The sequence below is a fragment of the Gordionus sp. m RMFG-2023 genome, chromosome 1 (assembly GCF_954871325.1).
Source record: "Gordionus sp. m RMFG-2023 chromosome 1, tfGorSpeb1-WG-v2, whole genome shotgun sequence".
Classification (NCBI taxonomy): domain Eukaryota; kingdom Metazoa; phylum Nematomorpha; class Gordioida; order Chordodea; family Parachordodidae; genus Gordionus; species Gordionus sp. m RMFG-2023.
This window is the reverse complement of record NC_088775.1, coordinates 80,368,903-80,396,115: the sequence shown is the minus strand read 5'-3', so window position 1 is coordinate 80,396,115 and position 27,213 is coordinate 80,368,903. Positions and strand designations below refer to the sequence as shown.

At 27.2% G+C, this 27,213-nt stretch overlaps 2 protein-coding genes across 2 annotated transcripts; one reads left to right on the top strand and one right to left on the bottom strand.

The window, feature by feature from the left end:
- The first annotated feature begins 410 nt into the window (after positions 1 to 410).
- Positions 411 to 17,983, top strand: LOC135931114 (homeobox protein 2-like). The gene is made up of 6 exons (XM_065467995.1): positions 411 to 546; positions 4,229 to 5,028; positions 13,072 to 13,249; positions 16,863 to 16,920; positions 16,968 to 17,116; positions 17,176 to 17,983. Exons 2-6 carry the CDS (start codon positions 4,306 to 4,308, stop codon positions 17,757 to 17,759), a joined length of 1,692 nt encoding a protein of 563 aa, XP_065324067.1. The 5' UTR covers positions 411 to 546; positions 4,229 to 4,305; the 3' UTR covers positions 17,760 to 17,983.
- Positions 17,984 to 23,467: 5,484 nt separating this feature from the next.
- On the bottom strand, positions 23,468 to 24,211 carry LOC135931888 (ATPase inhibitor mai-1, mitochondrial-like). Its single transcript, XM_065469193.1, has 5 exons — positions 24,113 to 24,211; positions 24,025 to 24,073; positions 23,960 to 23,985; positions 23,856 to 23,919; positions 23,468 to 23,811 (listed from the first exon to the last, which is right to left on the bottom strand). Exons 1-5 carry the CDS (start codon positions 24,151 to 24,153, stop codon positions 23,680 to 23,682), a joined length of 312 nt encoding a protein of 103 aa, XP_065325265.1. The 5' UTR covers positions 24,154 to 24,211; the 3' UTR covers positions 23,468 to 23,679.
- Positions 24,212 to 27,213: the final 3,002 nt, after the last annotated feature.

Here is a 27,213-nt window from a genome sequence, read left to right as displayed (position 1 = left end):
TATTTTCTATTCATGTCATATTTTCGTAATAGAATAAAATAAACATAATTAAATAATCAAAGTTAAAGCGGAATGATCTGAACATTTAAATTTAATGCATAACATTTAAGATAGCGAATAAAAATAAATATTTTGAATGAGATATCCTCCTAATTTTTTTTTAATTCGGGCGGTGGATCTCATATAAGCAGGGTGGGCCCTGGGTAGCCTCGGACCGAGAAAAATTGATTTCGTAGGTTTCAATTCACTTGCCCTAATATAAATTGAATTTATTTATATCGTTTATAAATTTATACTAATATTACATTAGTTTTGGTGATAATTTAATAATGTTCGATTCTAACAAATTTCGTATTTACAAAATCAAGGAAATATCGAAATAAATATAGATTAGATACTATTTTTATAATAATAAACGAATCTCATTTCACCTAAAAATATATTTTTTTAAGAATTATAATAATAAGAAAATAAAATATTTTTGTTAATAAAATTTATTATATATTTTTTTTAAAAATTAATTTATTCTATGATAATTAAATATAGGTAAACCCAATTTTTTTATGATCTTTTTTAAAATTATATTGTCAATTATAATTAAGATTTACTTTTATTAAAAACTTGTATCATGGATAGTATTTTTGAATAAGATACTTTTAGTAAATAATAGTATATTTTAGACAACTCAATATGTAAGTGGCGTAACACTCCATCTCCCCCGCACATTCGCAATTAATTAATGATTGCCTGCTACACCAGGGCATATATTCGATAATGGGATATACTTTAAATCGCCTCTTTAAATAGATCTCATCATCGAATATTCCAAAATTATTTGTAAAAAGAGGAATAGAGATATCACATTTTTAAATCTTTAATTCTGAACATTGTATCTTAAACAGAATAAATCAACTCAAGAATTTTTAAAATTTAATTATTACGCCATTTTAAGCTGAATAGTATTTTTATTTTTTGGATTTTCAGCAAATATTCGCTTTTATTTAAAAAAAAATGAATATTGAATTATTATTTATTTTCCTACCAAATAAGTGATTTGACCACCTATCAATTTTGTGATTTGATTTAAACTTTTTAAAAAAAATTGTCATTCAGCTTAATTTCTCCATAATTGGCTTTTCAAATTTAAATATCATAAAAATTCAGATCCAAAACTATTTTTTTTATATGTATTTATTTATAAAAACCATTAATTCTACTTATTCTAAATTTTATCACCTCGTTAATCTTTCCCAATATTTCAATCAATGACCTGTAGACGTTAACATTTTAGGCTCGGCTTGGCATTTGCTAGAAGAAAAATTTTCACTCCCTACCCGGCCATAATTCTTTTTGAAAATTTTTTTTCCCTCAGAACGAAATTTTAATGATCATTTTTTTAACCGTCTGATCCGGAATTTTTAAAAATTTATTAATTTAATTATAAATAATTTCTTAGTATTTTTGTGAATTTTTTTTTTCAAAATAGAAATTGATAATATGAGGTAAATGAAGATTTAAAAGCACCAAATATATGATTTTTCAACTGATTAATTGATATCATTAACGAATAAAAATCGAATGATAAAATATTCGTATTCGCCTTTTACAAACAAATCGAATGATTTAGTTCGTTTTCGTACGAATATTAATCGATTGGTATAATTACGAATAGTAAATTTTTCAATTCTTTCAATAGAATCGAATACGAATAATTATTATTCTATTTATTCGTATTCGTTTTTGAATAGGCCTAATTGATATTTTTTAAATTAAATTTATTTTTAATTGGCCCGGGTTTGTATAAAAAAAATCAGGCTCAGTTCTCTCATTTCGATTGATTCCTTATGATTTGTCTAGTTTTTACACATAGACCTGCGAGCCTATCTCTGATAATCAGTATAACTGACTTCGCCCGGAACAAGCATTAAATAGTATCAAATATCCGGGCCTATTATTGTTGCAAAAGTAGAAAATAAAATTTTTCTTCTGAAACTTACCTCTTGGACCAGATTTTGGATATGGTTAAAAAGTCGCCACCTCACACAGATATGGGATAGAAAGAAAATAAATGGGTAAATATTATTTGGTCGTTGTTTAATAAATTGCCTGCTCAACAATGTACATTATCGTTAGCCTTACGGGAATTTTTATTTCTATGGCTGACATGACAACTGATGATTTGAGTCATGTAATTCAAAACCTTCTGAATACCTATTTAATATAATCAATCATACCATCAATTGAATCATAATAAGAGAATCCTCTAAACTGTGGAATCATTCTAACATTTTTGAAAATATTTGACAAATTTTAATTAAAGGTAGAATCCTCTATTGTTCTAAGATGAGAATCCTGTCTTGCAGAACTCGAGGCATATATTTTTTTATTTTCAATCCTAATTCCTTAAATTTAATGTAATGAATAACAGATGCTGAAAACAAAATCATGTTTCCAACAATTAAAATTTTTTAGTGTACCTAAATTTAGCTTATCGGCATAGCAATTCACATAAATTGTCATTGCATGCTTAGTCCTAAACCGTTCCTGTACTACAGAAATATGGCTATCCTCACACTTGCGTCAAGGCTTATGGAATAATTTTTTATGTTTATTTTAAAATTGTTTTCTTTGTGATTTAATGTTAATCAATATCCACAAAAATCAGATGGTGATATGTCAACAGCATTATATCTGTTGAATCAATAAAAAAAATTTATTCTAAGACTTTAAAAAACATGATATAAGTCTTTTTCTAAAATATAAAATTAAAACATTTAAAAATATTGTGATACTTTTAAAACTTTTTAACGATTGGTTTTTCCAGATATATAAAAGTTTTGGTAGCAGCCTTAGCTGGGCTAAACAGCTTTTGAACTGCTAGGTTAAACAGCTTTTGAACTAGCACACCATATTAAAGATTGTTTGTGGAATTGTATTTTTTTTGTAATTTATTGTGCTTATGGTTTTATTGATTTTTTTCCCATTTATTAGTAGGCTGTTTAGTCGAGGTTTTAGAAATAAGTCGAATCAGGATACAGGCTCATTTAAAAAAAAATTTATTTCAAGGCACATATCCATTTTATTTTAGGGAAATTTGATTGATCAACTTTTTTACATATCATTTTATTTCCTCTCCCTTTTGATTTGGGCTAAAAATCAAAATTAACCCTATTTATCTTTGAGGCAAATATTAAAAGTCTTTGGTGCCTATGAAACTTCTTAAATTACCATAATGTTTGTTACTTAAATATTACATTTTATTTTTTTTGAAAAATGTCTTTCTCTCTGAGTTATAATCGTCTGTACAAAATTACGTAATCTGTACCTAAAGAGTTGAAATAAATTTTTTACATCTATGAAGTTTATAAATAAAGGATTAAGGATTATATTATTCATCGCTAACACTTCTAGCATAAGGGTGGGGTATGAAGCAAGATCGTCATTTGAATTAAATGGCATAGAGGGCAAGATAAAGGTTTCTTGAATTAATTTTACTAAAATAATTTCTTGTTTAAAAATGAGATTAAATTAACATATTTATTCATATTAAACAACAGTCATAATTATTACATTGATGACAGGCATTCTATCTAATTATGATCTTATTGAATTATGAACTTTTTGTGGTTTGATTATCTTGCGTGGGCGGGGCCCCTTCTTTACTACTTACCTAACTTAGGCATTGTCTAAAAGCGGCACAAACCAGGACGGCAGCAAGATAATCCCGATTGAAAACAAATTAAATCAGTATATGACATGACAAGAAGCATGCTCAAAGTCTAAAAGTGCTTAATTTATTGTGTTTTTCAACAAATCTAAACTTTTGCCTATGTGCGACATATATCTTAGTGCATGGGGATATAATATCAACTTTTATTATATTTACATCCTTTCTAGGATACTAAAGAATATTATGTATACATTATCAAATCAAATGTAACTAAGCAAAAAAATATGAAAAATAAAATCTACTTTTTAATCTTTTTTTTTTGTATACAAGTCAAGTAAAAATTATACAGTATAATTGTCTGTTTGACAGTTTATGTTATACATAATAATACTAATTTTGAATTAAATTCCATCTTTCCTTTATTTTTGTTTAGGAGAGAGATAATGGTGGAGTGCATTCCCATCCTCAAAACAAAATTTTATTAAAAATAAAAAGTTTTCAATTTAAATAGTTTTATTTTAAAATTTGCTGAATATATTTTATTGAATGCATTACTAGAAAAAGGTTGGAACGTCACTGAGACCCAACTTTGTGTTTTAGCGGAAAGGGAATTGAAATAATTTATAATCTGTGTTATGAACAAAAATCTTATCCCCTGCCCAATTGACCCATCCAAACAAATCTACCACAATCGATTGAAGAATGTGCGTAGTATATGTTCTAAAAACGCAGAAAATAAGGGGATCACGAATGGATATACTCCTGACATAAATCAACAATTGCTTGAAAACGCCAAAGAGGTTAGCCTAAATTCCAATCTTAATAATAATAAACAACTTTCAAATGGCCTCAAAAAACAATATTCGCATTGTCAAACTTTGGATGAAAATTGCGATGGCTATGATAATAATAATAACGATATCCATATCATAGGAGAGATGAATGGAGATACTAACGATGCTTCTTCCAAAATCAGTGAGAATTACTGTAATGATCACAAAGATAATATAAAAAATATCAATGGTAACAATAAAATGAGCGAAAATAATGATGATGTCAGAGTTTCTGAATCAAATACCTTTAATGAATTTGAAAACGTTAGGGATTTCGATATTTCTCCATGCCCATCTTCCAAAAATTATAATGATGATGGACCCGTATCAACCCATGTTCCCTCCAATTCTAGTCCTTCTCAAATACAACAAAAGGATACAACATTAACCAAGATATTTGTGGGTGGGCTACCATATCATACTACCGACGAATCTCTTAGAATTTTTTTTGAAGTTTTTGGGGACATCGAGGAGGCAGTTGTTATAACAGACAGGCAAACAGGCAAATCCCGAGGATATGGCTTTGTAAATAAAATTAATGTTTTTTTTTAAAATAATTGATTAAATTTTATTTTATTCCCTATATTACTATTTCTTTTCAATCTACCTTAAATTCAGTGATGAAGCAACCATAGAAGTAAGGTTAGATAACTGTAATTTTATCGCGTTAAAAAAAACTATATTTATACTACGTTAAAAAAAAAATTATCAGGAAGCAAAGTTAACATCACTTATTTTTTATAATATCTAAATAATTTGGGCAAAAGAGTATATCTAATCAGATTTTTGAAATTAATCTCCCACAGTAGATGATATAAAATTTAGATATTCCGAATATAAGCATTTTAATATTTCTTTTTATATGGCGACACAATAAAAAAAAAGATTAATTGCATATCTTAGAGTAGTAAACTTTACGTTTCGTCCCTAGAGTAGAGGAGTAAAATATAGCCTCATAGAGGTGGCGAATTTTTAAAAAAAAATCAGGGGCCTAACAAAATCTTAAATATAGTACATAATCTATCAATTTATCATCATTATATAGAAATGAAAACTTTATTCATAATATAATGAATAATCTATTAAAGCTAATATGATCTCCTAGTGTCTGTTAAATTAAAAAATATATAGAAATTTGTAAGTTTTCCTAATAGATAATAAATATTTTCCCCGAACACCCTTCCAACCTCGTCCCTTCCCCCCAAATAAATATAATATGTCATCAATCATATATTTAAAAAAACAAGTTCTTCAAAGGGGGGACCTTAATATATCCAATATGGTGATAAATATCCCAAATGTCGGCCAGCCCCCTCTCTCTCCTTACGAAAATCATGGATACGCCACTGGAATGAACTAATTATATCTTCTTATTTATCTAGCATATTGGTCATAGACCTGCCCAAAATGAGCGAACGTGAATTTTATGAAGGCCCACCTTTCATAAAATTATGCCGATTTTTTTTCTCAAGGATACCAACAAACCTTGTACCCAGTTGTAGTTTAACTAAATGAGTGGAACTTACCCGTTCCGATATTGTAATAGTGAGATTTAGTAATTATTATTATAAAGAAATATAAATCTTATCTGTTTTTGAGTCTTGAATAACCATATTCATGATAAAGAGTGAGTTAAGAATATTTGAATCCATAGACATCAAAATTCCATTTCATTTGTTAAGTCATATTCCTCCAAAAAACGAACCGGAAAATAAAAATAAAATAAATCAACAATTTCAACAATAATTATTAAAAGAAAAAATAATATATAAGATTAAAGAATTAAGGGTTTCATTAATGATATCGATAAATCGATTAAGTTTTATATTCATCCAAATTCTCTTTTCTAGAAGATTACAAAACAAGATTACACGAATGGAGTTCAAATTCAAACAACGATCAAATAAATTGAGCTAAACGCCGAATTTATTTATACATTGTGTATATATAATTTGAATTTTGTCTTCGAACATATAGTCAAATTTTTATGATATGTTAAAGTAAATGTAGGCTAGACCCAATATCAGTTTTAATAGATAGTAGTAAAGGAGGCCTTACCAAAGTCTGCAATAGACGGGGTTTTAGTTTGTATTCTCACGCTCACCTTTACTTTGGGTGGGTATGAGCGAGCGGATTAAACATGTTAAAAATTATAGGGGGGGGGGGGGGTAGAAATTTTTTTAAAAAATGGGTCAGCGGATAAATAAAATTTCAACCAAATGAACAGAACGAGCTTATATTTATTAAAAATTATTTTATTCCATAATGCATATTTTATTAGATTGTATATATATGAAAAATAAATAAATAAATTCAAAACCAATCAAATAATTTTAAAACATTGGGCAGGTGGGTTAAGCAAATTTGTAGATGAATGTAGGTGCGAGTAAATTTTTTTTTAAACCACGGATGAGTGAATCGAAAAATTTAAACAAAAGGTGGGCGAATGTTCTTGCTAAAAACTCGTCTGCAGACTAATATGAACTTTTTAAATCACAATACTGGTCTCCAATTTTTATAAATTTCTGGAGATCAGAAGAAATTCGATTCTTTGTAGAGTAACAAATTTAACCCAGCCTTGTAATAAATGACTGTGACCCTTCATCTTGATCAGACGCTACCATTAGATTCAGTTCTAAAAATAATATATTGTTTCCTGGAATCGTGTTAAATTTGTTTTATATAAATTTGCTTTAAAAATTGTAATCTTTTTTTTAAAAAAGAACTATTTCAATAAAAAAATTTATAAAAAAAATTATATATTCTTATTGCGGATAATATACCTGCACTAATTCATCCATTCTGCAATTTATTTTCGGAAAGGTAAAATATATTTTTTTCCTCCAAATTAAATTGGAATTTAATTTACAAAGTGTCCTAGACGCATTATCTGAAATGGATAGTTCAGGTAATATCTGTCATCCTGCCACTTCACAATATTTGTTTATAATAAGGGGAGGATGATAATATTTGGTAGGGAAATATGGAGATTATATCAGAAGAAGTGGAAATCGACGTCCTCAACCAAGATAGAAAAAATAATTATATGTTAAATAACGTAAAATTTTGATTTTTCATTATTCTCTACACAAGAAATAATCACTCTTGATTTTATTTGAGACTCAATTACTTCACTTATATAATACTCTATGTATAAACCTTTAATAAAACAAACGGAATTATACACTTAACAGAATAATCATGTTGCTCATGTCAAACTGAGATGAATTGATCCTCGGTATCATATCATATAGTAAATATTATACCTTGCCATAACGAACGATTCTATTGGCCTCACAAAGATCCTGTTTAAAGTTATTTCTAATAATGTGTCAAGTAACCGCTTTCCATAAATCAAACGATTTTTAAATCTTGCTGACAACACAACAATTGATATGAATGATCGATTAGTGAAAATAAACCCTTGTTAGGAGCTTCGGTTGATTTTTTTAAATAGAAATTAGGAACATTTATCAGTCAACGAAGATGATTTCTTACTATGGTCACAATGTAATAAAGATGTACAGTCTTTATATTTAACTCGGATATACAGTTAACTTTTATTTTTAACTAAATTTGAAAGTCCTATCTGAAGTGAAATTAAATTATTTAGCTATAGTTAACCTTTTTGATTAACTCGTCATTATTGATAACTAAATTTTATTAACTCGGTCTATCTTATAATTTAGCCATAAATATATGAATTTTAAATGATTATTGATTAAATTATACAGAATATGATTTATGATGGAATTTAATTTAAAAAAAAAATTAGTTTAATCTTAAAAAATAGTCCAAAGAATATACGATAGAGTAATAGGATATAGTTAACATTCGCTATCGTTTACTATTTTTTAGGTTCCCATGGAAGCTAACTATAACGATGTTTACTGTGCATGGAAAACTAAACGAATCTTTATTAAATTGTGGCCATAGTTAAGGAATCATCTATTCAAGAAATTTCTTCGTTTATCGTTGGTAACCCATAGGGGGTATTTCACGTCATAGACTCGGGAAGTTATAGGACACAGTCCTCTAGATTTCAGGCCAATGACACGGAGGTCCCTCTGATAACTAAAATAATTGAATTATAGAATGATATTTACAATGTTATTGACTAAAAGGATACCTCTTGACCCCCCCCCCCCTCGAAGCACTTCCCCTTAGGATTTTAATGATGTGATTGATTGTACTCTCATCATGTTAGAGGCCTGGGTATAGGTGGGCTGGTTAAAAAATTTAAAAACAACGATTGCATACCTCTAATACATCTATTATTTAACCGTAATAAGTGTTTAATAATATATTCTCGTGGTTTAAAATACACAAGCATTAGTTTTATATAAAATATTAAAATTTATTTTCCTCCTACATAAGAAATGATCAATGTTAGAATTTTTAGTATATTATGTAGGAGAGACACGCTTAGGATTTGTTGCATATTTATTATACGGTAGGTAGAGCATTCAAGATAATAACATAATAATGAGCAATTATCAGTCGAGATTTCCCTTGCCACTTAACTGGAAATTAATTCACAATCACCTATCTCCTCTATTGGCTTCCTATTGCTATGTGTTTGTTTTCTAACGAATTAACATAAGGCGTTTTAGAATTTAGATTTTTTTTGCAAAGTAAGGAGAAAAAATTTATAAGAAAGCCGTATTATAAATACGATTTATTTTACATTTAAAAAAAAATTATAAAGCAAAATCGTTCATTATTTTGGCTGAATTATCATCTGTTTGAAAAATATTCAATTAATTATTTTTTTTTAATTTATTTGAGGAAGATGTAATATTTTTTTACACCACGTCAATATTGGCCTTATCACAAATCTAAAAAATATATATTAAAAATATAAATACTACACATTCATAAACTTTTAATTAAATTTTGAAATATGCAGTTGTGAAATCGTAGTTGAATTTTAAATAACAATGATTTATACAATATTTCAAAATTAAGGAATATCTTTTAGTAGATATAGAAATTCCAACTTAACAATAAATTTTTATATGTTGGCCATAAACATAATATATTCGCTATATTGATATTTTATTAGTTGCTCATAAGAAAATATAATTTATATTTAAAAAAATTAAAACTCCAATAATATGAACCTCCTAAAGATTGCCATCTCATCTTAATGACGCAGGTAGCTATTATTTTTCTCATATTCCCCTCAAGGATCCCCTTTCCTCATAACCCTTATGCATCTATACCAGGTATGTCAACCCTCCCACAAAAAAAGGGTCCGGGTCCAGATCCGGGTTCAGGAATGAATTTTAAAAAAGGGTTCGCGTCCGAGTTCAGGGTTTAAAGATGATAAAGAAATATTGACTTAAAATTACACCATTTTTTTTCAATTTCTTTTTATACTCCGTATTAATAATAGACGTACATAATTTACAAGTAAAAAATTTAAAAATTAATTTATATTTTAAATGCTTCGCATACCCCTTAATATCGTTTATAATCAAATATTACCTACATTACAAAACATAGGCGTATCATAGATTTTGTGGGGGGGGGGGGGGGTCATTGTTAGGTAAGGTCTCCCTCCCATAAATTTTATTGGAGATCTTTAGGTACACTTGTTGTAGGCCTTGGTTATATCATAAAAATAATCTTAAGTTTTTACTTTTTTTTTCTAAAAATTTTGAATTATAATATATATTTAAAAAGTTATTAACTTTTACTAATTTATTTTTTTCATAATATATTTTTGGTGAGAGCTGTGTAGGAGGAAAATTTATATTACCATAAAATGATATTTACAAGAGCAGGCAAATTTCCGATGAGAAAGGGGGGGCGGCTTGGGCGCCTGCTACAAAACTTCCAAAATTTCACTTTCTAAATTGATATGAAACAAAATAATCAACGTATTCTTATTATATAGCATATTATAAAATTATCATTTATGATAAAATATTATTACCAACACTACTCACACAACCTCTAAAATTGATATAAAGGAGTATAAAAACCAATTTTTAAAATGGGAAGAGATAAAAAAAACTCTAAAGAAAAGTTAAATTAATATTTCATCAAAGGAAAAAAATTTTAATATTTTTTTTGACACCTAGAAACATTGAACACTCCACTTTTTAAAAGGGTCAGGACTTGGGTGCGGCCAAAATACCAGGGATCTATACTTTAATCGGTATACCACTTTCAATCTAAAAATTGCTGAATATTATAAGAAATATCACCTTAAAAGACGTAGAGAAAACGTCTTTAAATATATTATTTAACCAAGTTGTAACTTTTTAGCACGAATCTTATCAATATTGCGCTCTGGCACTATTGAAATAGATTATATGTTAGCACCAGTGAACCTGAATTGCATCGATAATAGGTATATCTTCGTTATTACGCCGATTTGACATAATTATATTGCTATTTATCTAGCAATTAAATTAAGGCACGCAATGGTAGGTATTTACTAAATACTGGCTTGGGTGTTTGCCTTAACCTAGAAAGGCACTCCAATAATCTACTCATTTTGGAATCACCATCTATACTTTGTCCGACAATGTAATTAGTTGCAAATGATATTAACTTTTATTTTTAACTCATATTTCATGTAAAGATAAATGTTTCATGGTGTATGCATGTATATATATATAGAATTTTACCTATTTTAATATACCTTGGCATACCATAAGTATCTCATATTTTTATGTATCATTTTTCCATCCATAGGCATATCCACAATTTTTGTAAAGAGGGGAGGAGATTTGTGATTGCTATTCCTCACTATAAATTTTATCGGATATCTCTCCGCTCTTTTTTTATAAAAAATAATTTTGGTTTCACACCCATTTCTTTTTTTTAAAAAAAAACAACTTATTTTCTCCAAAATTTCAGTTTTAAAAAATTATTAAACTTGCACATATTATTTCTTTGGAAAATATTGTTTAAATGACATGTTGTGACTGTGAGAATAATAGGGTGGGGTATTTATTAGGTATTTAAGAAAAGTGACAATTTTGAGGGTTCTTACTCCTTTGGTTTAATGTTGTTAAACGGCTCGTTTTGAGGCGATTTTTAAGAAAAATATTGCCTAAACCTTGAAATTTCGCTAATAGATGTCCAAATCTTTGTTCCTTCTACAAACAAAATCATCAGACTTGCGTAATATTATAGATGAAGTTAGCCGTTTTTAAAAATCGGCTCAAAACGAGCCGTTTAACAATAATACTGATTACGTTAATATTTTCATCAATATTTATGCATAAGTCAGTATAACTATAATATTGATGACAATATCTTTAACAATTCAAGTATTTTTTTTAATATGATAAAAGCCTTGAGCGCTATTAAATATTTAGTAGTACACAATTTGATATTCAATACTTCAGGCTTATCTTCCTTTTTTTTCTAGATGCAAATTCAGTTCAGGTTTATAAGTTTCATCATATTTTTCCGATTAGTATAGTTCCACATGATTTTGATTCCCTGTAATTTAATGTCTTCAAAAAATAGTGTCAAATCAAGATTAGTCTGGACAAACTTGCAAAAGAAAGGGCGCCGTTCAAATATATTTAAAATAAAAGCCATCCAAAATCTGTCCCATCTCCCAGTGCCTGATAGTTTTAACAACAGATCGATTTGTTCTATTTACTATACAGAACAAAAGCATCTTTTTTGATTTCACTGTAAAGTATTTTAAAATGGAACTGCATAGGTAATTTTTTCATATTCGGTCATCTGAAAAGTTAATTAATATTCATGTAAATTATATGTCGCGTTCTAATTTAATTATACCTTATTTATACCATCTTGAGAAGTCTGTGTTAAAAAATTGAGGTTACTCAAACCCCATCCCATTTAGGATGCTTTCTGTTGTATTTCGACAATCAAATCCAACCATCGGGGAGGGGGAGAGAACGACGGAGTTCGTAGGGCCGGGATTGTCGCAGAAGGGGACTGGGGGACCGGACTTAGCGGGCATGTTATGGTTTTACCAAAGTCCCGGCAAGAGTCGCTCAGAATGAAGTAAACCACCACATATAAACGAACAGACAGTTAGTTTCATAAAATTTTATTTCGTTAAGAATAGTCGCCACTAATAGTACAATTACAATAAGTCCATTAAAAATAATCGAATAAATATCATGACATAGATGTAAAACAAGTAGCTAATAAATTATTTCATAATCCCAATTTCATTTTTCTGGGCCTTTATATAGCCCCCTTTTACAATCATACAATAATCAATAAATATAAATTTCATGTCCTCGTCCATCTCGAAAACTGGCTAAAACCAGTTTTGAGGATGAAATCTAAACAAGCTCGGTATAAGTGAATATCGTACAAACAAGGAAAAATATAAATTGTAGGGTATAAGAAAAACACATCATTTATAAACGAATATTGTAATCAAAGAAAAATATGAATGGTAATACAAGAAAAACCCATCACTTATTAACGAATACCGTACAAACAAAGGATAAGATAAATTATAAACTAATTAAAAACACGACACTTTCATATAAATAAAAAATTAACCCTAAAATCAAAATAATCTTAACATTCCTTTATACATAAATCAATAAAAAGGTAACTATGTCTGATAAAACAGCTGCGGATAGAGCTGTTAAGGATGCTAATCCCATAATTGATGGCAGGAAAGCAAATGTTAATCTTGCCTACATTGGTGCTAAACCTAGAACAAATGGCTATGGTCCTATATTGGTTAATGGTATTATCGATTCTAATAATTCTACTCATTTGAATGGTGAGACATTTATTAATTTTTTTCATAAACTACTATATATAATTTTTTGTTTTTTGTTTTTATGAAATCGATTGTATTTTTAATATAATCATTATTATAACTACTCAGAATTTGCAGAAATATCTCATTTATGTTTATATCATATAATGGAGAAGGTTTAATTTTTTTAAAAAGAAGAACTGGATCTCCTTTGGTTTTAGAATTTATAACTGCCTGTGACTAAAAATAATTGAGTTTATAAGTAAGATTATTTCAAAGTTAGTGTCTCTCCAAAATTTATATTTTACAAAAAACCAAAAAGGTGTGAGTAAAAATTAAGACAAGTTAGGACACAACCTCAATGATTAAAACAATTCTTACTAATGAATTAATATCTCGCTGAGTTGTTATATCATTATATGGACTATGGGTTTTTTTAAAAATATATTTTTCTTTGGCTATAATTACCTTTTTTAATTATAAATTTTAATAATATTTTTGAAATATTCTTAAAAAGTTTAAATAACCGAAATTTAAAAAATCGAATTAAAATTTTTTCAATTCAATAATATTATGATGATGTCCTTGAAATGGTTTAAGCATTTGTTTGATTTACGTTTAAATTAAAAATATTGTATTTGTATAATATTATTGAGTTTGTATTTGAAAACAGCCTATTTTTATTATGATTTTCCTAACCGCTATCATAAAATAAACTCTAAAAAAAAAATATAATTTTTTGATTTTTGAAATTAGAATTCTTATACATACATGAAGCTAATGAATTTGAAATATTCAAAAATTATATATTTTTGAATGCCAATATTATTCAAAATATTTTCATATTCGAGCAAAGAGTTTCTTTAGCACTTAAATTAAATTAACTCTTGCATCTAAGATGAGCTAGCAGCGTCATTGACAATCTGAGTTCTGAAATATCTATTTTTATTTAAAATTTATAATGAACTAAAATTCTTATCATATATAGCTTTTATTCCTGGAAAGCATCCTTCTATAGAAGTGTAGCGTTTCAAACTTGCAAAGTATATATACAGGGTTGCACAGTATTGCGGTTACTTTTATCTTTCTGAATATTACCTAAAGTATTATAAGATACACATTTTTGAAAAGTATTTATGCCGTCAATTTAAATTATAACAGTTACTTTTATCCTTGCCTTCTAGGTTCTGATATCTATACCAGATCGAGTGAACCGTATGGGCCTAATATCATATTTTCTAAAGGGTCGTTTTTTTAATGTGTTTGGGCTTAGCTTAGGCCTAAAATTATTATATTTAGCTTATTTAAAACAGTTGCTAACTTAAAGAAATATTGCCATTTTTTTCTTTTAATAATGAATTTCAGTATTGTAAACAAAATGATTGCCTAAATACATTTAAATATTGTTTATCTTTACTAAATACATTAAATTAAATTTTTGGATATAGGTTTGGGCCGGGCTTGGAAAATTTTTTGAAACTTATTTTGGACTTGGGAATTTTTTTAAATATTTGATAGGGGCCGGATCGGGCTTTGGGGGCCTGACTTTGTCAAAAAATTATGGCCCTTAAATGTCACTGATCTATATTGATCCTAAAAAAAATTCTAAGAAAGAAAGAAGAAGAAGAATCTAAACGACTTTGGCAAACTTATTTTATCATTTATTTTTGTTTCAAATAACATTGAATATTAATTTCGAAAAACTATTCATTTTTTTACTAATGGTGCAGGACTCGCATTCGGCAAAGAGTCTCATACTAAAAAAGATATTTTAGAGGTGATAGATGTTATCTTTTAAACAAATTTCAAAATTGTAAAACTTTAGAATTATACATTTAAGGCATAAGCCTAGCCAACCACATAAGTCCTTCCCGTATGACTATACTATAGTTAATAAATATTAAGTAGCTAAGATTAGGTTCAATGATGTATATATTTACAAATATGCAGATTCATTAATTAAATATGTCAATACATAGGAGTCAGCTGTAGCCTCATTTTGTGGTTTGCGTTTCGGCTAATGGTCTTTATTTATTATTATATGAATGCATATTAATGTCATTTAATCGCAAGCAAACAATATGTCGGGATACTTCTCGTTAATCGAGTAATATATATTTCATTGATCAGGCCTTGATCCATAGTAGATTCATTATTAAAACTAATTTTGAATATTTTTTTTATCTAATAATCTTAATTTTTTTATCAATTTCTTGGCTGAATATTAATATTTTAAAAAAAACGAAATTAAAATAACCATTTGAATTTAATTAAAATACGTTGATAGCCTCAAATGTGTTTAATAACCTCCAAAAAAATATTCGTTTATTTTATAAAAAAAACAATTTTAAAAGAAATCAAAATAGATGAAAGAAAAAACTAAAAAATTGCAAAAAATTATTCATTATAATTCGGTTTAAATTATTTAAAATTCAGTTTCGGTTACAATCCTTGAATAATAACACTGTAAATATTATATTTCATTATTAAATGAACAATTAAGGTGTTAATTTTTATATTTTATTTCATTCTAACGTTTTAAAAAATAAAGGTGTTACTTTTTCGTTACCTTGTAAAAACGTAATGTATTACTCGTTACTCAAAGATGTAACTCATTACTCGTCACTCAAAAAGTAACGCATTAATCGAAAAAGTAACGCATTACTCGTTAGTCGAAAAAGTAACGCTTTACTTAAAATATACTAAGTAATAATTTCCCTAGATAATATAAATAAATTATACTTAAATAATATATTGTAAGTTCTTATAATAATTCTTTAAGGTTATTTAACAAAAATTTATTTTAAATTTTGACCAGACAAACAAGAGCACTATTTTAAGTTCTTATAATAATTCTTTAAAGTTATTTTTTTAACAAAAATTGATTTTCAAAAATTTTGACCTGACAAACAAGAGCGCTTAGTGCTCAACACAGTTTTTGTTGTGGTAAACACACGAACTGGCACAGTAGATTGAGGGGGGGGGGGTGTATAATATTTAATAAATAAAATTAATTAGGGGAATTTATTTTAAATATTTAAAGAATGATCCTTATTTTCAAAAATATTTTTTTAGATCTTCATCAGAAAAATCTTCCTTCAGATCCTCATCGAATTTTTTTAATTTAGCAGAAGTTACTCTTGTATTTGTGTTATTTAAAAAAAACCAATTCCGATTTTTGTTTGTATTTATTAAAATTCTCAAACTGAAAAAAAGTTCTACTATTTCAGTATAAAAATTTTCTTTGTTTCGCAAATTGCTAAACTTGGCACCGTTAAACATTAACCGAAAATTTAGGGTTGTTGATCTGAATTGAAAACTGCTTAAACAATTTATTAAATTAAAATATATGATAATTATTTTCCATATTTTAAAAAAGCGAGTAATGTTTTGCGTTATCAAATATTTAAATTCAAATATTTAATAAATAAGTGAAAATTCAAACCATTTTCCTTAATTTTTTTTTTTATTAAATGCTATATTATAAATTGAAATCTCTGATGATTTTTTGATAAGTTAAATTATTTAATAAATCAAGTAATTATTAATAAAAATTGTCTGATATTAGGTTATTTTTTAAAAATTTTTATTTAGTGTTTATGCATTTGATCTAATAAATTATAATCTATATTAGGAATCAACATACCACTGGGGGCAATATACACCGGATTATTACCTAATGCCAATGGAGGGTATGATAATTTTATAAGTAATTTTATAAAAAATAATAATAATATAGCTTATCACATATAATGTACAATCCTTTGACTACGCAAGTTTTAAACGCAAACTCTTATTTAAATAGTCCCAACGTTTATACCAATCTAGCACCTTCTATAAATCCACATCAACAAACGTTGGTCAATTCATTATTAAATCAAGGAAATGGTATTATTGTTTATTAAAAAATATTTAGGTTATTATTTTATTTTTTAAACAACATATAGGTTTATTATCATCTAACTCCTCGACAAATATTACGCCGCAACATTATATTTTGCCTCTAGAATACGGCTTAGCCAGTCTCGGCGGTGTAAATGCAATTAATTTAATCTCAAACGGAAATCCAATTCCTATAAATTCCGATAATTTTATGGGAATACACCACTTAAATTCCCTCGAATCTGATCAGATATATGGTCATAATGGATTGTTACAATCAAATCTTGCGAATAGTTCTTTATATCTATCTCCCGGAGCAAATTATTATAATGCGCAATCGCCTAACAATTTAATAGCCCTAACGACAAATACTCGGGGTTTAAATGAAATAGGTAACGGGAACTATCCATCTGCTCGAAATGCCAACGTCGTTAATAATTCTTCCCACCTGAATGGGAGAGGAGACACTATAAATTCTTCCAGCATAAATTCATCTTTGTCTAGTCAAGCAGGAAATATGAGTCCCTATGGGTTGAACGTCAATCGAGGAGCTATGCAAGGGTATTCTAATTGTTCTTCTCCGACTTCTTCGACATTTCATAATGGCGTACCTATAATCAGATCAGGATCATATTTTATAAATGAATAAAAATTTAGATCCACTATATAATAATATAATATTATAAATGCAATAATATATTTATAATGCAAATAAAATATTAATTACATATGTTATACTTTATTAATTATGTACCATATTGAAATATCTTTAGTTTATACATTTATTAGTAAATCTATAAAAAAAATGCAATAAAATTTATATAAATATAAATTATATTATAAAACTAATATAGATGGTACCATCTTTAGTCACAATTTTGATAATAATTATAATACAACTATTTAATTACATTAATTTTATATATTTTAATACAAAACTTTGTATATCTTATATCTATTATATTTATAGATTATATATATATAATGCATTTAAAGATAATAAAATAAATTACTCTTATATGATTGATGATACATCAAAATATCCCTCATTGGTTCATATACACCCGGGCTCGTACGCTGGAATTCGCTATCTGTGAGAGCGGGGGGGGGGGGGAGGTAATTAAAACAAATTTAAAAATTATCTTAGGAGTTATTTTAAAATATCTTAAGTTTCAGAAATTTATTCTGTCTAGAGGCTACACAATATTGACAATTTATGATACACAAATTCAAATATAAACTAATGATAAAATATTAAATATAAAAATGTCTCAAAAAAGAACTTTTATAAATTTTTTAAGCATTTAAAATTTGATATATAAATTTAAATTTTTTTAAAAAAAGTTGGAAAAATGAGTAATGTACATAAATATTATTAAGAATTATTCATTAAAAAAAACTGGAAAAAATATAATTAAGAAGCATATTATAAATTTATAATGTAAAATTCACTCTTCTTGGGGAAAATTTTCGATGATTTTATCAGTACTTGGTGTCAACTCTATAAATGGCTAACCCATTCAATTTATTATTAAAGGTAGTATTTCTCAGTAGTGTTGTTAAGCTGCTGATTTGAGTCGATTTTTAAAGGTTGGCTCAATATTTATCTAGAAAAAATATACACAAGCACTCGAAACTTAGGCAATATTTTTTTACATATCAACTCAAATCGAGCCATTATACTACTTCTCAAGGTATGTTTTTATTCTTGTTAAAGAAGAAAATGTTCTTTCTTTGGTAGAAATACTAATGGGTAGAGTTTCCAAAATATATGTATGTGTTTGAAAGCATAGATAACATTGTTTGGAATATTACTAATCATATTTAACTGTTTATACCATTATACCATAGTTTGCATTTATCTAGTAATGTATCAGAGGATACTTGAACATCCTCATAATAAAAAACTGTCAAATATTAAAAAAAATTGTCCTGTCAAAATTTGAAATAGATTAGAAAAGATTCTGCGATAATAATATTTGCAGATTTTTAAGTGCTGCAAATGAATCAAGAACCTTTCCTTCATTTGAGTTGTAAAAGTATCCAAGAGAGGGATAAAGAGATTTATTCTATAGTATTCGTTTACTGACCCTCTACACTACATTTATATTGAAATGGGTTTGCCTTGCTGTGAGTCTAGGTAAACAAATATATAATTCATGGTTACTCAGCCTTAGCAAATGTCATAAAATCATATGTCCTATAAAAGTAGACTTAATAGAACTAGAGCCCTCCGCGGGCTGTCCGAAGCCCTACCCTATCTGAACTTGAACATTGAAGATTAAATATGAAATATCCTCAATATGTTACATCGAAATGTCTATCAGAATCACGTCATTTTTTATCTAACACATTTTACTCATTCATTTACGTAATTTCCATTTCCCAAATTAACATTTTCCTGTGATTGGCCAACATAAAATCCAGAATATTAATCTTTTGTAAATGTTAAAAAATATTTTCACTTGATAATTTTAATTTTATCGAAAATCAATTCAATGCCCCCGATTTTTATATTTATAAAATTGAGTGGTTAAATATACTTATATCTAAGGTTACAATATGTGAATAAATACACACTATTTTACATTTTTCCTTAGATATTATAATATTTAAAGTCAAATTACAAAAAATTTTTTCGGGCATAAATCCTTCCGGAGAATACTCTTGGACCTCAAAGGTGTGAGCAACTACCTTATTTTCTATAATATTTATATTTTAAACTGAATCGAAAAGTGTAAGAAAATCATTAAAATTCATTATCAACCACACGGTCGATTGCATTTTTTTGAAAATTCGTAGAAAATAATGGGTTTTTCTTAAACAAGATTTCGAATAATGGTTTAAATTATTTTAAAAGGACCCTTCATTGTACTATTAACTCAATTTGAATTATTTCAATCTTGCTTTTCCTTCTTTCGGTACTGATTGAGGTTGATGGGGATAAGTGATAAAATTTATCACAATAACAAAGGGAAAAGAAGAAAGATCACAAAGAATGAATAATCCAATTAGATAATATTTCATTATATGGATTGTTGTCTTGATTTTCATCAAATAAATCGAATATATGTCATGCGCTTTCGGCTGAATATCGCCAATGTATAATAATATCTTATAGTTGTCATTCTTATAGATATGGCCAAATTCTTTCATTTCCATAAGAACTCCTATCGAATTAAATTGATGAGGTGAAAAAATATCTATACTGATTCGTAAGACATTCAGTTTCATGATACAAATCTAATAAAATATGGAGGGCATCCTTTTTTTATGGATTAAGTTAAATATATTATGTTAATTTTTATATCCTGAATGTTCAAAATCATATAAGAAACCTCTAAGAATTTTTTTTAAGATTTTTAACATAGGCTCTTTTATCTAATAATATATTATTTACAAAAAAAAAGATGAACATAATTTTAATAATTTTTAATTCAACAAGGCATTATTTTTTTGCCAGAATATGTATTATATTACAAAACTAGTGTGGTTAAACGATTGGATTTTTAAAAAGGGCGAATCCAATATTTCGGCCAAAATGTTATTGCAAGCCTGTAGATTTTGTTCATAGATGGCACGGCTAATTTCGGTTCGGGCCTAATATTTTTAAAAAAAATCTGACATCGGGCTCAAATAAGATATCTTTAAATTTGTGAAACAAATTGATATATTTTTTGTTTAAATAGATTCGGGCCGGGCGGACAAATAATCTCAATTTTTCGGGTCGGGTATTACAGGACAAATAAAAAAAATTTCGTTCTAGATCGAACAGGGCAGAACTAATTTTTTAAAATAATTTTCGGACTGTGCTTAAAAAATTAGGCTTGATGCAGATCACTAGGCAACATTGTGTCGTATTGCTACTTGCTAGGTATAAAATAAAATAACGAGAAATGTACATTTTTATTTTTTTTTTAATTTATAATAATCTATTTTTAAACAATTAAAATGGATTTTAAGTAATTTTTGCCATTTGGATTTAATTTCTGACAGAATTAAACTATCCCTCCTAAGATTTCAATGGAAACCGCGTCATAATCACACCTACCCCCACTTCCGGCTCTAGTGTTTGTTATTATTGTACAATAAACATTAGCTATTGTTAGAATTTTTGGCGATAGATTTCATAGATCTGGAACAAAGGAACGTTATGAGATTGGAAATTTGCGTAGATTTATAGAAAGGAATAGTATATTCCGGAACCTTCTTAAAAATCTAATAAAATTATAATATATAAATAAGATAAATGTTGTATCTCACTATTACACATTCTTATTTTTCTTGATAATTATTTTAAAATTTATATTGATTGAAATGCCAATTAATAGATATATAATTATATTAATAACTGTTAAACTATGAGATGTAATAATTGATCCATATTAATAAAATGTGTTGATTAGAAGATATTAATTAGATATTTTCCCAGGAACGCTTTGAAGCTCGAAGCGGAACACTTTTTTTTAGCCGAAACTGGAATGAAACACAAAAAGACTGCCCGGGTCCCTAGTACATTTTTATAGTTTTAGTAGGACCATCTTAAAACAAACTTCCGACCTGGTAAAAAAGAGGCCGTCTGTCACTTATGTCTCAGAAAATCATCAAATAATCCCAGTTAATAAAATCAACATATTTTATATTCTCTGTTCCTCCAAAATTTAGGAATTTATGATGGGAGTAAATAAATATTTACGCTTGTTCCTTGATTCGAATTCTAAGAATTTGCTAAATATTTTATCATTGTCCGGCACATCACCCTACCTTGGAAGAAACTCTTCTTTTTTTTAATGGTAAAAATTTTAAATTATCGTCAGCGAATTAATAACAAATACATAACTTTTTATATTATAAAAATGTAAAGCTTTTAATTTCTCCACGCAACTTTTCAGTTATATATTTAAAAATATTTATGTTCGCAAATATAAAATACACTGGTTGAAATTCTATTTAGAAGATAATAAAACAAACCAAAATGAAAAATTTTAAAGTTAAAAACAAAAATAATTATTTAAAGACCATGGCAAAAGCACATTAAAAGAATTTTATATTTAGTTCATTGTAAATTTCGCCGAAATTATCTGGGACTGTGAATTCAGAAATTTAAAATTGTTTAAATTTATCGGCAACCCATCAAACCCGAGATATTTTCGGACCAAAGACCCTATTAGAAATATGGTTGTTTGTGCTACCAAAATTTCTAAATAGAATAAATTCCTAAACCCTAATTTGAATTCATTATTTTTAGCGAGGAACAATAAGGCGTGGTTCAAATAACTCCAGTCTAAATTTTTTTCAATAAAAGTGATCATCTGCAATCTGCATACAGATATCAAAATCAATAATATAGTGAAAGCTAAATAGAATAAATTCCTAAACCCTAATTTGGATTTTAGCGAGGAACAATAAGGCGTGGTTCAAATTACTCCACAGTCTAAATTTTTTTCAATAAAAGTGATCATCTGCAATCTGCATACAGATATCAAAATCAATAATATAGTGAAAGCTAAATGTAATATATGCTCAACTAAAAATAAAATAATAAATGGAGTGAATTAATTTTTCAACAATTTATTATGCTGTGTAAAATGGTGATATTAATTATATTTGAAATTATTATATAATTTATTAGTTTCTACTATAGATCATAGGCATATTCAGGATTTTGCTGGGGGTGGGGCACTATTAGGTGGGGTCTCATAAATTGAGGTTTTTAGGTCCACTCATTGTAAGCCATTGGCTCTATTAGATTAAAATAATTTTGGGGTTTCACGTTTTTTAAATAAAAATGCCCTTTCTAATAATATTGAATTATAGATATTAAAAGTTATTAACTTTTACTAATTTTTCTTTCAAATTCTTCTTTATAGTGATATATGGTATATATTTTGGGAAAAAAGGGGTTGGGTCATGTGTAGGGGGAATTTTTTTTATTAACTTAAAATTATATTTTAATAAAAAAGGCAAATTTGCAATGGGGGGGGGGGGGTTTCCCACTTGGTTACATGTCTGCTATAGATATTCTATAATTTTTGAAAATGGTTAAAAATAAAAACATTAAATTTAAAAAAAATAATATTCCACAAGTTAGGACAATTGTATCTTAATGCCTAAGGAGTAAAAACATAAAATCAAGGGCAATCTAATATTTTTTTATTGTTCTGAAAAAATCAATTTATTAAATGCTAAACATGGAAAAATAAATAAAATAGGGTTCAGATTTAGGTTCATATATCTAATATTTATCAGTCTAGGGGAAAGAGTCCCAATCTCAGGTTAAGAATGATGCATCCAATGATTAAAATAAAAGAACTAAAATTTTAATTTTCAATAAATTTTTATATTAAAAAAACAAAATTTACAATATTGGAAGCTAAATTATATTAGAAATATTATGTTATAATTATAGTCACAAATTGGTTTATATTAATGATATAATATAAGTTCAAATAAATATAAATCTTATATTTTAATTCTATAAACTCATATTTTATTATCAAAAACGAATATTAGGTTAAAATTTCAAATTGATTCACTTTAAATTATATATGTAAAATAATAAATTAGTATTATTTTTCATTCAAATCCTTCATCATCTTTTTATGATATTTAATAGCTTCAGCATGCTTTTTCATAGCCTCTTCGTGTATTCCTATTTCCATGTTATGTTGAGTTTTAATTGTATCTAATTGATGTTTTTGCTATTAGAAACAATAAATGCTTAAGAGTATATATTTTAAAAAACCAATTTTCTAAAATATTCTTCCTCTCTTGCAGCACCCATTTCACCAAATTTTCCCCCAGCTTCTCTACAATTTCAAAGCTATAAATAAATATTGCTATAAATACCTAATGGATCCACCACCTCCACCTCCCTATGAAAAATTTATTTAATATTTGTAATATAATTATACGCTTGTTGCACCACTACCAAAGTCACCTTTTGTCATATATCTTGTTAATCTGTTTAAAAAATATTAGAACTTTCTAAATCATAAGTACTTTAAGCCTTTGACAACTTTTAGCAAATTTGGCAATTGCATACTAAATATGGCTAATGTTAATGCACGTCGATGGACAACGTATAGTAAATTTTTATTTCATTTCATTTGTATATTAATATAGAATAAACTCTGCCATTATCATATAGGTATGCAGTGTGTGGAAGGGGCCAATAATTTTAAAATTTTTAAATAATATATGGATTGAAAAAAATTAGAAAGTAATTTTTTCAATTATTTTAAAAGAATGGAATTATAGTAGAAATTATTAGACTTATAAAAAAGCTAATTAATTTTTTAAAACTATATATTAAAAGTCTGCAAATGGCAAAATTTTTAGGTACAACCCGATGGGAATTCATTTTTTCCCGCTTCAGTTAAAAAATTTTACTAAGGTGCCCGGTCCGGTTTTCACTTTTTCCCAAATACAAGGTATAAACTAAAGTATATATTGTTGAACACCAAAATACAACTATTTATAATATTGAGAAGGGGTTATTTAAAAGAATTGAATTCATCTAATATATATTTTAAAAAATTTGATCCGCCCGACCAGTTATTTTTTTTTTGCCCGGGCCGAGCTTTGCAGATTTCTAGCATATATTGAATTGTAGCCAGGCCAAACAAACATTAGTTTAGTATTTAGATTTAAGACGTGAAAATGGATAATAAAGAAGGATTTTATACAATTTATTTTTGTTGAAAGAAACATTAAAAACTTGGAAAATGAGATTTCAAAATTGTTTGAAATATACGAATTTGACATAAAAACATATGAAGTCACGGTTATATCATCGTAGATATAGAAAATTAGTGAACTCCAAAATGAAAATTAATTATTAACCATAGAATTTTTTGCCAGCTTTGTTATTGTCCGAAATTTGATTGTCAAAACTCTGACCACTTCAACCTTTTTTTCTTTGTTATAAATGGAATCTATAATTTTTCTCAGCTTTAACATTGTTCGAAAATATTAGAGAATTTATAAGATAATATGATTTAAAGGTTGTCTGATGCAAGATGTGAAAATTGAATAAAAGCTATTAAACCGATTTGTTAAAAATTATGCGTATAATTCTGTATTTGACAAAAATATTTTAGCTAAATTTGAAGGATTATATATATGAAAAATTTAAATTTATTTTTACAAAATAATAAGGTATAAAATAATATGCAAAATTAATTACATCAGCAAAGAGAAATCCTGAACAAAATATGATAAAAATAATCGATTATAACTCAAATATTTTTAACCAGTTAAGAAATGTTTACGTTCCATTAATTTTGAAAATTTTATTTTAAAAAAATGAGCCAACCTCATTGGAACTGAAAAGCTAACAGACATCAACTGACACAAATTATAATTGGAATTAATATGTTATGATTGATGTTTTAAAAAGTTATTCAAATTGGATTTGAAAAAAATTGCTCATACACCTTTTTAAACGAAAATTATATATTTTTTTTGTACGCGACTAAGATTATACCGTCACCCCAATGGAAACCCACGCTGAAAGACTATGAAAAATTCGAAGATTTGATTATCCCCCCCCCCTATTTCTAAAATGGTATCTGGAAAAAATGGGATTTACACCCAATTCAACATTCAAAAAAATACCCATGACTGTCAGGGAATTCAAAAAACTCGCCTTCAGCTTCACTGAAAAGATTTCTTCTTTAAATAATAATAGTATTAATTTAGTAACTAAAACTCATAAATCACCGTGAAGGGAACTGGCTCATATTTAATAATCAGCCCCTATCGGACATTAAAACTAATTTCTAAAAATATTCATAACTATAATCATTTTTTTAAATTTAAGATCATCGGAATTTCACAGGATTTTGGCACAAATTGATGTTTTTAAAGATTCCCATTAAACAAGATTATTAGAGTGAGGAAAAGGGGGGGGGCAGGAATTAAATTTTTTTCTCATAGCCAAATTGTTTTATCAAAAATAAATTTAAGTGTACACCGTTTCATTTATATCCGATTTTTTTCGATATTCGCAAAATAAATTTATATGGCGTCCAATACCGGCATTGATCCAGTAACCAAGTTTTTTGGAGAATTTAGGAAAATATCAGACAAGTGGAAAAATTTAAAAATTATTTTCTTATAAATATGAGCGAAATATTTATTTCTAAAAAATAATCATCGAATGATGCCTCGTCCCTCCTAGTCATTGAGAATATTACCCCCCCCCCCCCCCCCCACATTTATCCTCTTACTCCCCTAGAAAGATTAACCTCCTATTCCACCCGTATAAAATAATTTTATTAATTAATTCTCAATTATATTTGGAAAAGATGACGACTTATTTGGGCAGTTTTTAAGGTAAGAAATGGACATTAAAAATAAATCAAAATGATCAGAATTTAAATTAAATTGGCAGTATATAAAAAACATTTGGTTAGTACTTAAAAATTTTTTTGGTAAGTAATTAATAATTAATTTATAATATATTTTTTTTGGAAGTGTAAACATTCAGATTTCTCGATTTACTATAAACCTGATTGATAAGGATGGGGAATAAAAAAAATCAGAAATATATCTGTAAATAAAAAATACAAAAAGCTCTAAAATTAGAGTTATTCTTTGCTTTGAATTATATATTGAAAAACTGTGCAATAGTTATTTCTGACTGTTAAAAATTTTTTAAATTAAATGGCTAAATAATGTGAACGCATTATATGACGGGCTTACTTAATCTCTAGCACAGTACTAATGCATTAGTAGAACGCAAAAAATAGGGTTATTATTTAATGTATAAAAATGCTGACAATATTTACCAGTTATTACCATTATAGTACTGCTGAGGAAAATTCTAAAAAAAAAGAGTTTTACTCAATATTTATTGCAAATACAATAATTACCTTAAAGACTAAAATACTTTTAATCAATAAGAAATACCAGCTTTTAATTTATGCCTATTTTAAAAGTTGGCACAGGCCGACTCGAAGCGCATTAGACCTAGTCAGGAAATTAATATAATCTGGGTTTGTAAAACTATCACAAAAAATTTAGATTGATTATTAGGGCAAAGGGATGGAACTACAATTGCTCCTGTCTTATTTAGAATTATTTTTATATGTGATCTC